We start from the raw sequence: 14102 nt of genomic DNA on the forward strand, positions 1-14102 counted from the left end.
TGTGAGTTCAAGCCTCACTTCAGGAGAGCTCCGCTCCAAGCTCCTCACTCTCTCTCCCTCTCTCTCTGCCCCTCACTCACGTTAGTCCCCGCTGGGACTGAGCTCTGCTTTATATCCTTGGTTACCCTCCCTGTATACCTGCCTCCCATGTTTGGTCTCACTACCTCCACTGCCCTACTTGGGTTTTCCAGGATCACATCTGGAATAAACTCCCTACACTGGAACCCTTGTCTCAGGGTCTGCCTCTGGGTGAACAAGACTAAGACAAGTACCTACTGTGTGCATGACCCCCTGCACACAGCATGATCTTTTTACCTGACCGAAGTAGGTCCGCTCCTTGGTGAGCTATAGGAAGAGACTACACCAGGTGGCCTTGCTTCTCAAAGTTTTGGGTTTTTTTAAATTTTTTTTTCAACATTTATTTATTTTTGAGACAGAGAGAGACAGAGCATGAACAGGGGAGGGGCAGAGACAGAGGGAGACACAGAATCCGAAACAGGCTGCAGGCTCTGAGCGGTCAGCACAGAGCCCAACGCGGGGCTCGAACTCTCAGGCCGTGAGATCATGACCTGAGCCGAAGTCCCAAAGTCGGACGTTTAACCGACCAAGCCACCCAGGCGCCCCTCAAAGTTATTTTTAATAAGAAGATCACAGGGAATAATTCCCAAAGCAGTGACTCCCTAAACAGGAGTAAACAGGCTCCTTTTATTAGGGTTTGGGGTGAATATTCAGAAAGAGATTTTAACATTATAATGAAGCTATCTGTTGGGCATTTAATCACCTGCATAGGCATGGTCCTCAGATGTGTCTTTTCCTATTTCAGAAATTTGTCAGTTAGTTTCCAAAAGATGAAATTGACAGTTAGGCAGAAGCTTCCAGGAATTTCCTGAGTTTAGGGAGTCAGGGGGTCTTGCCAGTAACAGTCTTATGTGTCCTTGTCTTGGGCTCTGGCTTTCTGCTTGTCCAGAGGGTATGGAGGCAGACTATAGCCAGGAGTCCCCCATCACCCCTCACCCAAAGGTCAGGCTGTACATTCACCTGCTGGGTCTGGACCTGGGACGTCTCTCCTCACCCTGAAGCCACGTGCTGTTTGAATCATGGACAGTTGCACCTGACACATCAGGTGGTAGATGGAGCCTGGGACAATTTGGGACACAATGACAATGGGTTCCAGGCCTTTGCTGGGGGTGAGCAGAAGCCAACCCAGCTCAAGGAGGTATCTGATGGGACCATAGGAGTAGAGAGTGGGGAACTGAGGCAGGATGGACAACAGCCCGTATGTATGTGTGTGACAACAGATGGTGTCCTTCCAACACACCCACATCAACACCGTGGGGAAAGCACCACTGTCCTCATTTTACAAATGACTTTTTGAACCCAGGGCAGCAAGTCTAGGGGCCAGTGCCTCAGGCATCTAGCAAGGAATGGGCCCTACAAGTCACCTTGAGGTAGAGAATAGAAGCCCGGCAGGAAGGGGCTGTCTTTCTGGGGAGGGGTAGGCATGGCGGGCTGCCACTGGGTAAAAGAAAGGAGGTCTGGAGGAGGTCACAGGGCAGGACCTGGACCCCAGACCAGAGACTCAGACACCAGCCTGGCCACCTTGTGTTACGGGAGAAGACTTTAGGCCAGGTAAGTTGGTTTCTTCTTCTGGCCTACACTGTCCTCAGTTTCTTCTTCTGTCCCAGAAAAGGCAGCACCCAAGGCCCCTGAAGTCACTCTGAGCTCTATAGCTCTGGGTTTCTTCCCAACTCTGAGAGTCTTGGTGACGAGAGGCCACACCAGTGCTATCCATTAGAAATATAACACAAATCACAAATGCAAGACAAATGTGTCATTTCAAATTTTCTAGTAGCCACATTCAAAAAAGTAAAAAGAAACCAATGACATAAATTCAATAATATATTTTATTTAACCTGATACAGTCAAATTATTACCATTTCAATATGTAATCAATATAGAAATTATTACTGAGATTTTTTGGGGGGGGGTACCAAGTCTTTGGAATCCTACCTGTATTTTGTGTATGTCATACTCACAGCAGATTTCAGTTTGGACCAGCCACATCGAGTGGCTCATATTGGATGGCACAGGTAAGGACTGCTAGCCCTGTGAGGGGAGCCTGGCATGGCAGGTCACAACCTTTAGCTGTGACTAGGAAGCAGGAGCAGGTGTGAGTTTTCGTCTCTAGACTGTGAGGAGTATCTCATAGGATCTTAGGGTCCTTCCCTTGTGGTTGCTAATGGCAAGTGTGGGCTCCAGTGAAATTCACACACTTTCATGAACATTGAGGGAGTGACTGAGCAGTGGAGGTCCCGACTCCTGCCCTCGAAGTGTTCCATCAGAAAGAGGGCATATTCGTCCCAGGCCAGGAATAAATCCTGTTACAAGACAGCTGGGGTCAAGAATTGGGTCCAGATCTCATCTGAGCAAATCAAGTCACAAGTTCAAGCCTCAGTTTCCTCACCTGGGGAACGGGTATAAAAGCAGTATCATGTCAGGGTTAATTTAATGCTTAGTCCAGAGCCAAACACTCCTTTGTGTCCTTGAAGACAAAGGTTAACAGCTCATTTGGGGTAGGGGGCCCAGAGAAAGTCCTTTGGACCCTCTTTTAGAAGCTGAGGAAACTGGGACCCGGAGAGAGAGGAAGTGACCCAATCAAGGCCACACTAGAGCTGCTGACTTCTTGTCCAGTGCTCTTTCGCCACCAGATTCATCACTATTGACGTTTGTCTTTGGCCCACAGTCAGCAACCAACTCTTGGGCTTGCCTGTGCAAGATCCTCTCCCAGGCTAGGTCAAACTGCCCTTCACTCAGGCCTGGACAATGGGCTCTGGGCCAGATGTGTGATCTGGCTCCCAACTCTGCTACTTGCTGGCTGTGTGATGATGGTCGGGCAAATTGCATGACCTCTCTGAGCCTCAGATTCCATGTAGCACCACAATCTGCTCTGAAGATGTGGATTACAGGTGTAAAGAGGGCCCCTCCCTGCACCTATAGACCTGAGGGAAGAGTCTGGCACATAACCCCAAACTGCATTTAATCCACATTTAATCCTTTCTGTGGATTAAGCTTTGGGAAACTGGCTTGTTATTATCCCATTTCACAGAAGGAGAAAGCTAATGCCTGACTTGACCCAAGCCTTGGCTCCTCCAGCAGGAATGGGTCCTCTCCTAAGGGCAGGTGAGATCTGAAGGCCTGAGGGGTGCTGGCACTACAGAGCCCCTCTGACCTTGGTCTTTCCCAATCTGTCCCTCATTCTAGGATAATATCCAGGATGTGCTATCTGTCCTGCCCACCCTGATGACTACTCCTTCCTACTCTGGTTCAAAGTGAGGATGGAGGGTGGAGTGGGATGAGGTCAAGGGTAAAAAGAGGAGTGTATTGTGTATCTATTGCTATATCTACATCTGTTATGACAAGTTACTCCAAAACATAGCCATTTATTTAAAACAACCATAAACATTTCTTATCTCCCAGTGTCTGTGGTCAGGAATTATGGTAGAGCTGACTTGTTCCGGCTCAGGGTCTCCATTGTTACAGGTGAGATGTCAGCCAGCACTGCAGTCGTCTGAAGGGTCAACATCATTCCTGCAATATCCTCTTGATTACACAGGTCAGCCCTGCTTGGTGTCAGAGGGGGCTGAACAAGGCCATGAAAACCAGGAGTTGTGGATCATTGGGAACCATTTTGGAGGTGGCTACTGCAAGGAGTAATAATAATTACTGCTATCTTTTGAGGACTTATTCTGTGCCAGGCACTGAGGAAGATAATTTTTGTTTATTGTCATATATTGTTGTTTTGTATTGTTTTGGTTCTGGTTTTGGTTTTGTTTGTTGTTTTTTTTTTGCACAACAACCCAGTGAGGAAGATACTATTATCAGCCCCATTTTTCATTGGAGGTAACTGGCTCAGAGAGGTTAAACCACTTGATTAAAGTCACTCAGCCAGCAAGTGGCAAAGCCAGGTCAGTCTGTTGTTAGAGACCAATTGTTTAACATCCTCCCAGAGAAAGAGTTTGGAGAAAAGGATAGGGAAGAGGTTTGCTCTTGAGATATACATTGGAATCCCAGGAATCTGAATGCACACAAAGGAAACCCCTTGTCCATGGCCCTGAGAATGTGGCAGGAGTTCTTGGACTCCTTCTCCATAGGATAGGGCTGGAATCACTTTTGGCTGCTGCGAGGAAGCCAATATAAGCCATGTTGATGGTCACACATACCCCAACTATTGCTGAGTACACAAAAATTCCCATCCCCTAATGGAGAAAGCATGCATGGAATACTTAATATGTGATGAACAGCTTTTGTAAATCTTTGAGGGCCACTTGCCTCTGAATGTAGTCTAGTTTATCCAAGTTATGACACTTTCTCAGTGCAAAGCCTTTGCTCGGACAGTTCCCTCCACCCACAATGCCCCTCAGACGGCCACCAAATCAGAAAAGAATCCCTCCTGGAGTCCTAAAGACCCAGTCTAATCCCATCCATGCCTCTTACTAGCTGGGTGGAACCCAGGACAGGTGACTGAGGCCTCAGTTTCCTTGTCTGTTCATGAGAAACTAGACTCTCTTGTCTGCCCACCAGATCCATGTGAACTCAATGCAGTGATCAATGCTGGGGCTCTGCAGACCAAGTGAAACCACTCAGTTCTCATCAGCCAGGGGCACTTAGCGGAAGTGCTGCAGAAGCAGGAGTGTGAGCCCAGAGGAGCAATTCTGGCTCCAAGAGAGCCAGGGGATCACTGCAGCAGCTGGGGTTGGCCCTGGAGCAAAGGCCTGGGTTGCCAGCCTATAGGGACTGCTAAATAAGACCTGATTTGCATTTGTTTCTAACATCCATGTTTTTCTGATTATGATATCAGGGCACACTTCTATCATGGAAAATCTGGAAAGTGTAGATAAAGAGAAGCACCATGAGGGTTATAGAAATAACCTGTAATCCCACCATCACCATGAGGTAACTTTACATATAATTATTTTTTTACACAATTGAGCTCCTACATTATATACTGTTTTGTTCACTGCTAATTTCAGGAACCTCTCTCCAAGTCATTAAAACATTTCTTCTTTCCAGGGCACCTGGGTGGCTCAGTCTGTTGAGAGTCTGACTCTTGATTTCAGCTCAGGTCATGATCTCAAGGTTTGTGAGATCAAGCCCTACATCGGGCTCTGCGCCTGCCAGCGTGGAGCCTGCTTGGGATTCTCTCTCTCTCTCCTCCCCTCCCTCCCTCTTTCTCTCTCTCTCTCTTAAAAAAAACCTTTGTTTTGATCTTAAAAAAGATTTTCTTCTCTAGTATAGTTGTAAGGCTGCAGAATGTTCCAGTGGGTGACTCTATGTGATTGATTTAAATACTCCCTTCCTGGAAGCCCGACTTTCAGTTGGACAGAACTGGTTCCATCTGCTCCATGAACCTCTTGAATTATAAATTTGAGGACTGAAGAGTGGCTGGCAATGGTGAAGTGCTCTATTGTCACATTATTATTATTTTTTTTAAGTTTATGGGGCACCTGGGTGGCTCAGTTGGTTGAGCGTCTGACTTCAGCTCAGGTCATGATCTCGCAGTCTGTGAGTTCGAGCCCTGCATCGGGCTCTGTGCTGCCAGCTCAGAGCCTGGAGCCTGCTTCGGATTCTGTGTCTCCCTCTCTCTCTGCCCCTCCCCCGCTCATGCTCTGTCTCTCTGTCAAAAATAAACATTAAAAAAAACCATTTTAAAAAAAATAAAGTTTAATTATACAGGGGATATCTGAAAATATTCTCATTATAAAAAATCCAAACCTTTCTGATAACATTGAAGCCTCCTGAGCCCCCCAAAATAACGATTGTCACCAGTTTCTGTGTATCTTGCAGACTCTTTCAATACATTTCCATGCATACACACAGAAATATGCATATAAATATACAAAATATAATATAGAATAGGAGTACCTGGGTGGTTCAGTTGGTTAAGCATCTGATTTCAGCTCAGGTCATGATCTCGTGGTTCGTGAGTTTGAGTCCCATGTCAGGCTCTGTGCTGACAGCTCAGAGCCTGGAGCCTGCCTCTAATCTGTGTCTCCCTCTCTCTCTGCCCCTCCCCCACTCGCACTCTATCTCTCTTTCAAAAAAAAAGTAAACATTAAAAAATTTTTTAAGAGTATAGATAGAATATAAATAATATAATAAAATAGAAATACCAAGAACACATGATTTAATATATTATAAGAATTATTCTGCAACTTGCTCTTTTTATTAGATAATACATATGACTTGCAGATTTGTCCATCTGAGAATGTTTTAATACACCTCGTCCTTTTTAATGATTGTATAGTATTTCACAGGGTAGAGGGGTCAGCATTTACATAACCAGCCCACTAGGGGTGGACATTCAGGTTGTTTCCAATGTTTCATTATTACGAACTCTTCAATGTGGAAAACCTACACACTTTCCTTACACAAATGTGTGAGTGTTTTTCTCAGGTGGATCTCAAGAGGTGGGGCCACTGGGTCATGGGCTGCCTTAACTGAGAGGCAAGAAAACTGAACTCTAACAGAGAAGGGAATGGCTCAAAGTCACAGGTTGGTGACAGTGTGGAGATGTGACCTTTTGGGTTATCCACCTTATGGTTTTTTTTTTAAGTTTATTTATTAATGTTAGAGAGAGAGTGTGTGTGCATGCACAAGTAGGGGAGGGGTAGAGAGAGAGGGAGAGAGAGAATCCCAAGCAAGATCTGTGTTGCTGTCAACGCAGAGTCCAGAGCGGGGCTCGATCACATGAACCATGAGATCATGACCTGAGCCAAAATCAAGAGTCAGACCCTTAACCAACTGAGCTACCCAGGTGTCCCTCCTCCTTATGTATTTTAAGTCATTCACAGTCTGAACCAGTAGTTCTCAAAGTGTGGTCCTGGAACCCTGAGGGCTCCCAAGACCCTTTCAGGGGGCCCTCAAGGTCTAAACTATTTTCATAACAATATCTAGATGTTATTTGCCTTTTTCACTCTCATCCTCTCATGTATATACACCAGAGTTTCCCAGAGGCTACATGATGTGTGATGACATTCTTGCTCTGAATCTAAGGGACTGCATTGGGTTTCTTTTATCACTGGTGTGGTAAGAATTTTTCTTTATGCTAACTGATGTTTTAATTTTTTGTTTATTTATTGCCTCCTGGTATCTCTTGCCCATTTTCTAGAAAAGTATTTTTGCTATTGATTTATAAGTGCTCTTTACATATTAAGTGCATTGGCCTTTTCTGTCATATTTGTGGCATGTTCCCCAGTTTGTAGTTTTCCTGCTATCTTTGGCTTTTGACTTTGTGTTATGTTACATTCATGGGGCTTTTCCTTTGGTTTCTCCATTGCTTTTATGTTTCAGTAGTTCATACCTATTGTAGGTATGTTAGATATTTTCCTCTGCTTTTTTTTTTTAAGTTTGTTTGTTTTGAGAGAGAGAGACCACATGAGCATGAGGGAGGGGCAGAGAGGGAGGGAGAGAGAGAGAATCCCAAGCAGGCTCTGAACTGTCAGCAAGGTGCCCAGTGTGGGACTTGAACTCATGAACCATGAGATGATGACCTGAGCTGAAATCAAGAGTCAGATGCTTAACTGACTGTGCCACCCAGGTGACCCTACCTCTGCTTTCTTCTACTTTGTTCCTACAATAACATTCCTTTGTCTATGGACCACCATTGGCTATCTCAGAGCAGCTTGTGGGAAAACTGACACAAGCTTGCCCCCAGTTCTGGGGGTGCTGGAGCTGTAGATGCCGAGGGGAGAGGCTGATTGGAAGTTCAGTCTCTAAGGGAAAGGAAGCCCAGGTCAGAGATAGCCCCTCCTCGGCTTTGGGTTCCACGAGGCGCTAGTCTGAGTCCCTACTAAGATGGCCAAGGGGCCAACACCTGGACAGATGAGGGCAGGGTGCTGGGTCTAGAAGGGCAGGTCTGGGGGCAGGAACTGGTCAACACAGGTGCATATAGTAAACCCCCAGCCTAGATCTACAGTCTCTTAGCTTCTTCTCCTAGGGGCACCAGAAGCATGCCAGGGATAGGAAGCAGTATGGCACAGGAAAGCACTGGGCTTGGCATCTCTTGCCTCTTTCAAGCCTTCCTGAGACCCCACAGGTCCCCTCTCCTCCTCCCACAGGCAATGGAAGCAGGAGCTGTCAAAGTTCATCAGCCCTGAGCAGCTGCCCGTGGAGTTTGGGGGGACCATGACTGATCCTGATGGCAACCCCAAGTGCCTGACCAAGGTACCGGGTGCCCAGAGGGTGAGAAGGGAGAGCTGATGGCTGGGGTCAGTGCTCATTCAGCAGCCCTCACCCACAGATCAACTATGGGGGTGAGGTGCCCAAGAGCTACTACCTGCGCAACCAGGTGAGGATGCAGTATGAGCACAAGATGACCGTGGCCCAAGGCTCCTTCTTGCAGGTGGAGAACGAAATCCTGTTCCCGGGCTGTGTGCTCAGGTAGGGATGGCGGCCACTCCACACCTAGGCCCAGCTGGGAGCGGCCCCGGAGCCCAGCGGGTGGTCATTAGTAGGGCCCTGTCCCCTGCAGGTGGCAGTTCGCATCACATGGGGCCGACATCGGCTTCGGGGTTTTCCTGAAGACCAAGATGTGTGAGCAGAAGCGGGCGGGGGAGATGGTGGAGGGGCTCCCCATCCGGCGCTACAAAGCCCACTTGGTACCTGAGGACGGGAGCCTCACCTGCCTCGAGGCTGGCATCTGTCAGTATTGGCAGCGAACAGCTCCACTAGGAGCTGGGGGGCTGGAGGCAGGCGCCTCAAGGTGCATCCAGGCTTTGCCACGTGGAGGCCCCTGGCTCCGGTAGACACAGTGTATAGCCGGCTTCAGGCTCTCAGGCATGACAATGGCTCCCTGGTCTGGGTCCTGGTACAAGGATTTACACCATGGAGGATGAGCTCCTGGGTGGGTCACCCTGTCTGAATGTCTGTCCCTCAATGCAGATGTCTTGAGGTTTGATAACACTTATAGCCTAGTTCATTCCAAACACATCAACTCCACTGTGGAGGTGCTGCTCACTGACCAAACCTTTGTGGAGAAGACAGAGAGATCCTGGGCAAACCTTGTGGCTCCCACAGCCTCCCCTTTGATCTCTGGGTCCACAGTGAATTCACAGCCTTCCCTGGCCAGACACTCTCCAACCTCCCCAGGGATGGGAATCCTACAACAGCTGCTCCCAGCCCATCTGTCACAGTGGGTCAGCGTCTTAGGACCGTGTCACTGCTGGGACTGTGTCCCGATGGCCAGACAGCCACAGCAAAGCAACCAAAACACTCTATCCTCCTGGGACCTCAGGCTCAGTGAAAACTCTAGGCTCTTTTCTATGAGCCAATACCAAGTTATGAGTTACTGTTCTAACACTTGAGGTATAGTAAGAACAACAGATCTGGAAACAATTGCCGTTGAAAAGATAATTTATTACTCACAGTTCCCAAGAGGAGGAGATGGAGATGCCAAGCCACAGAGAGCCACATGGAGAAATCGACAAATGGAATAAACGTCAGGGTTCCTCATGAGGTAGAGGGGGAGAGGAACTGGGTGGGAGTTTTGGTTACGGTTTTCCCTGGAAGGAATGGGTGCGGCGGGGAAATCATTAGGATTGGCTAGTTTGCATGATGTCAGCAGGCTCTGGGGCGTAGGGACTGCCCCAGGTAATAGGGTGATCAGGGCAAGGAAATAGTGTGGCCCTAAGTGCTAGAGCCAGCACTGGAGGTGGTTGGAGTGTAGGCTCTGTATTAGTTGGTTTGCATTTGAAAAGCGCAATCCTGGGTCAGTTGTTTGCTATCTCTAGGAACTGGCTATCCCTGGGAGACACAGTTCCTCCCGGGGTCAGCAAGGCCCCAGATGTCAGAGCATCAGAATATAGAAAATAGAAGACAAGGTTGATACAGTTAATACAGAAGACAAGGCAATACAGCAATCACCACTCTGAATTGAAATTCAGCCTCAGGGGCACCTGGGTGGCTCAGTGGGCTGAGCTTCCAACTTTGGCTCAGGTCATGATCTCATGGTTCCTGAGTTCGGGCCCCACATAGGGCTGACTGCTGTCAACCTGTCAACGTTAGAGCCCGCTTCAGATCCTCTGTCCCCCTCTCTCTGCCTCTCCCCCACTGGCATTTTGCCCAAAATAAATAAATATTTTTAAAAAAGGAATTCAACCTTAGAGCTTTCCCCATCTAGAAAGAAATTTTGACTCATAAACTTTCCATTCCAGTGTTAGGGCATCTGAGAATGTCTTCATTGTCTGGTTCTCCATCTAAACTCTCCATTAAGATTTTATTTTATTTTATTTTCAGTTTATGTATTTATTTTGAGAGAGCACAAGTGCACAAATAGGGGAGGGGCAGAGAGAGAGAGAGGGAGAGAGAGAGAATCCCAAGCAGGCTCTGCACTGTCAGCGCACAGCCCGACACAGGGCTCAGACTCACCAACCGTGAGATTGTGACCCAAGCTGAAGTCAGAGGCTTAACTGACTGAGCCACCCAGGCGCCCCTTCATTAAGATTTTAGACTCAGCCTCGGACTGAGCTGATGTCAGGTCCCACAGGCGCATTAGGTTAGATCTCAACAGAGATTCTGGCCTAAGCATTCCACTACTCACACACATTGTCCCCGCTTGCTGTCAGTATGGTTGCCAGCCAAACTACTTCTTTCATTGGCCACTTGGCAAACATGGCCAAATATGGCCACCTGTGCAAATATGGAAATGTGGGCATTCAACAGGTCTTTCTTAGGGACCCCACATAGGCTCCTAGGGGTCATTGCCTTCATTTTTAAGGGCTCACCATAATCCACCCCTACTCAACAATCTGTCCTAGAATTTTGGTAGCAAGTTTACTCAACTGATTCCTGATTGGCTGGTTCCTACCATCCTCCATGATTCTACCATGTTATCTCGAACAGACGGCACCAAGGAACTGGGGTTGGCAGGGAGGGGAGGTGGTTGAGGGAGGTTAGCTGGAGGTGCCATGTGGGCTGCAGCTTAGTGGGGGAGGGGAGGGCACTGGGGAGCCAAGGCAAGGGTCGAGGGGTTTCCCATGACCTGCCATATCCCACCCATCACCCCATCTGCTTCTAGCATCTGCCCTTGCTACAGTCTTGAAACGTGGGCCGAAGGCCGGAGCCATTGGCCAGATAATGGACATGTCCACAGCTGTCCCCACCTGCCTCCTCTCCCACTGTCCCCCCACCCAAAGCCTCCACTCCAGGCTCACCCTCCCCTGCCCCAAATCTCTGTCTTTGTTCAAGCTGTCTCCTCACCTAGAAGGCCTGCCTTTCTCCCCCTGTACAAATTTTCTCTCCAGCAGGCAGTGCTGAGTCAGAGTGAGGGCATGTACTTAGTAATTTATACCTGTGAGACTCTTTCTTTTTATCATACAATCCCGGGAGCTTTGACAAACGCATACAGTCCCATAACCACTGCCACAATCAGGACACATAGCAGCTCCATCACCCCCCAAATTCCCTCCTGCTATCCCTTTGATGAGGTTTTGGAGTGGTGGGGGTCTGGAGCTGATGGCCAAGAAAGAATTCTTGAGACATCTTTGGTGCAAAAAGGTGATTTTTATTGAAGCACAGGGACAGGACCCCTGGGCAGAAAGGGCTTCACTGGGGTTGTGAGGAGTGACTGATCACATACTATGGAGTTGGGGGAGGTAAAGGCAAAAGGGAGGCCTGTAAAAGGACTTTCATATGCTTCTAAGATAATGGAGGCTTTGTTATTGTCCCGGTAAGGTTGTTTTCCCTCTAGTACGACATTAACATTAAGACAGTGGGCAGTTGGGGCACCTGGGTGGCTCAGTCAGTTAAGCAAGCGGCTGACTTCAGTTGAGGTCATGATCTCATGGTTTGTGAGTTGGAGTCCTGCCTTGGGCTCCGGCTAGAGTTCCAGCCTCATATCAGGCTCTCTGCCCCACACAGGGCTCTGCATGCTGACAGTGGCTGCTTGGGATTCTCTCCCTCTCTCTCTGCCCCTCCCCGACTTGTTCTCTTCCTCTCTCTCTCTCTCTCTCTCTCTGTCTCTCAAAATAAATAAATGAACTTAAAAAAGAGAAAGACAGTAGGGAATTGCTGGAGAAATGTTATACTCTGTATATGCCTTAAGTCAATGAGCAACAGGTTATAAAGAAATTTAATTTTACCTACCATTTCCTTCTTGTCTTTGTTCCCCACAACACTATGGAGGGGAGGGTGATGTTGGGGCTCCAGGAAACTGAGTCTATAGGTTTCTGGAGATGAAGCTATTGATAAGATAGCCTTTTTCTTGTAATTTACTAAGATATTTGTAAACTGACGGAGACTCAGGTCCTATGTGACTGTGATCTCGATCAGTTAACCATTTGTTTTCGCCTCGTAGCTTTAGGGCAGCCAGGAGTGCCTGAGGAACATCACACATATCTCATGGGGAGGGGGAGAAGGGGGTGGTGTTCGCTAGCTTGTGCTTTGTCCTCAGCTTGCCTTATGTTCCCTCATCACCTTTGTGGTCAACCCCTCCCCCAGCCCAGCCCTGACAACTGCTGATCTGTTCTGTAACGCTGCAGTTGACTTTTCCGAAATGCCATGAGGATGGCATCATACAGTATGTGGCCTTTTGGAGCTGGCTTTCTTCACTCGGCATACTGCCCAGAGATTCATCTGTGTTGTTGCATGTGGTTGGTTCCTTTTTGTGGCTGAGTAATATTCTGTTGTGCCGATGCACCACAGAGTGTTTATCCATTTCCCAGTTGAAGACTAGCTGCACTTCCAGTTTGGAGCAATGACTAATGAAACTGCTAGGTGCATTTGCGTCAGGTTTTTGTGTGATCCTGTCTTCATCGATCCAGGGTAAATGTCCAGGGGTGGGATCACCGCTGAGCTGCTGGTTGGGGTATGTTTAATGTTGTAGGAAACTGGCCAACTGTTTTGCATCACTTTGCATTCCCACCAGAGTGTTTGAGTGCTCCGTTTGCTCCACATCCAGGGCCTTGGTATTACTAGTTATTCTGGTGTAGCTACTCTAGAAGGTACGTGGTTATGTTTCTGTGGTTTTAATTTACATTGCTAATGACTAGTGATGTTGAGCATCTTTTCAAAAATAGGGCACAGTCTGTGAGATAAGGCAGACCCAAGTTCAAGTTCTTTTTCTGGCACTTGTCTGACCTTAACCAGATCTCTCTGAGGCTGTTTCCTCACTGGAAAGTGGGGAAGCCAACAGTACTTAGAGTGGCTGCTATGAGGAGAAATGAGAGCCACAGGCACAGAGCAAGTGGGTGGGAAACAGCAGCTACTAATGGGTGCTGATAACAAGTGTTAGAGACCTACCTGCCCCTGTCCCACAAGCCTTGCCCAGACAGCTTCATCTCTTCTGCTGTTCTCCCCCTGGCTAGCCCAAAAGTCCCTCTGTTATTTACCCCGGCTCTGATCTCCCAGTGCACTCTGGTGCTCTCCACCATCTCCCCCCCAGCTGGCTGCTGGCGTCCTAGTGTGGCCAACCCTGACCCTGATCTCTTGCACATAAGACTCAGTGACCCCCCTTATATCTTCCCCTGAATTTTACCTTCTCACTTACCCTGTTGCTGGACTTTCTTCTCTTAATTCAGCCAATAGCTCAAAACACCTGCTCTCCTTAGGCCATTAGAGAGCCGTCCCCCATTCCCCCCTGCAGGGACTGCTTGGCCAGATCCGGGGCACGTGTATTATGTTCTCTGTGGCCCCGTCCAGCCTGTGCTGATTCAGTGCCCATTGGCTTCCACTGCCATTAGCTTGTGAACTTACACATCTTTCCATAGACTCTTTGCTCTGGGTGGTGAGTGCCCCTCCAGACCTGAGAGAATCATCCTTAGTAAATGATCTTGCATCTATTCCAGCTCAACAAATTTCATGGAGTGGTAACACAGACTGCAGCCACCCACTTGGGCTCTGGATTCTGGGCATTAGGCCTGCGAACTATCCGGCTCTCAGAATATCCCCCATTCTGGGGTCAGTGCAATCTTGGCCATGAGGCAATGACTCTGGCAGCAGGGTAAGAAGCCCCCTTGTGCAGTGCATGTCCCCCCCACCCCTGCTGCCCTGGCCAGGCCTGGGATTGTCCACTCACCCCAGGCCTCCAGGACACCACCACCCTGCAG

General features: G+C 48.3%; 1 protein-coding gene across 1 annotated transcript; it reads left to right on the forward strand.

The window, feature by feature from the left end:
• The first annotated feature begins 4909 nt into the window (after positions 1-4909).
• On the forward strand, positions 4910-13705 carry LOC122470928 (putative SEC14-like protein 6). Its single transcript, XM_043559170.1, has 6 exons — positions 4910-4953; positions 8118-8223; positions 8300-8439; positions 8531-8700; positions 8941-9053; positions 13640-13705. Exons 1-6 carry the CDS (start codon positions 4910-4912, stop codon positions 13703-13705), a joined length of 639 nt encoding a protein of 212 aa, XP_043415105.1.
• The last annotated feature ends 397 nt before the right edge of the window (positions 13706-14102 follow it).

The sequence above is a fragment of the Prionailurus bengalensis genome, chromosome D3 (genome assembly GCF_016509475.1).
Source record: "Prionailurus bengalensis isolate Pbe53 chromosome D3, Fcat_Pben_1.1_paternal_pri, whole genome shotgun sequence".
NCBI classification, from domain to species: Eukaryota; Metazoa; Chordata; class Mammalia; order Carnivora; family Felidae; genus Prionailurus; species Prionailurus bengalensis.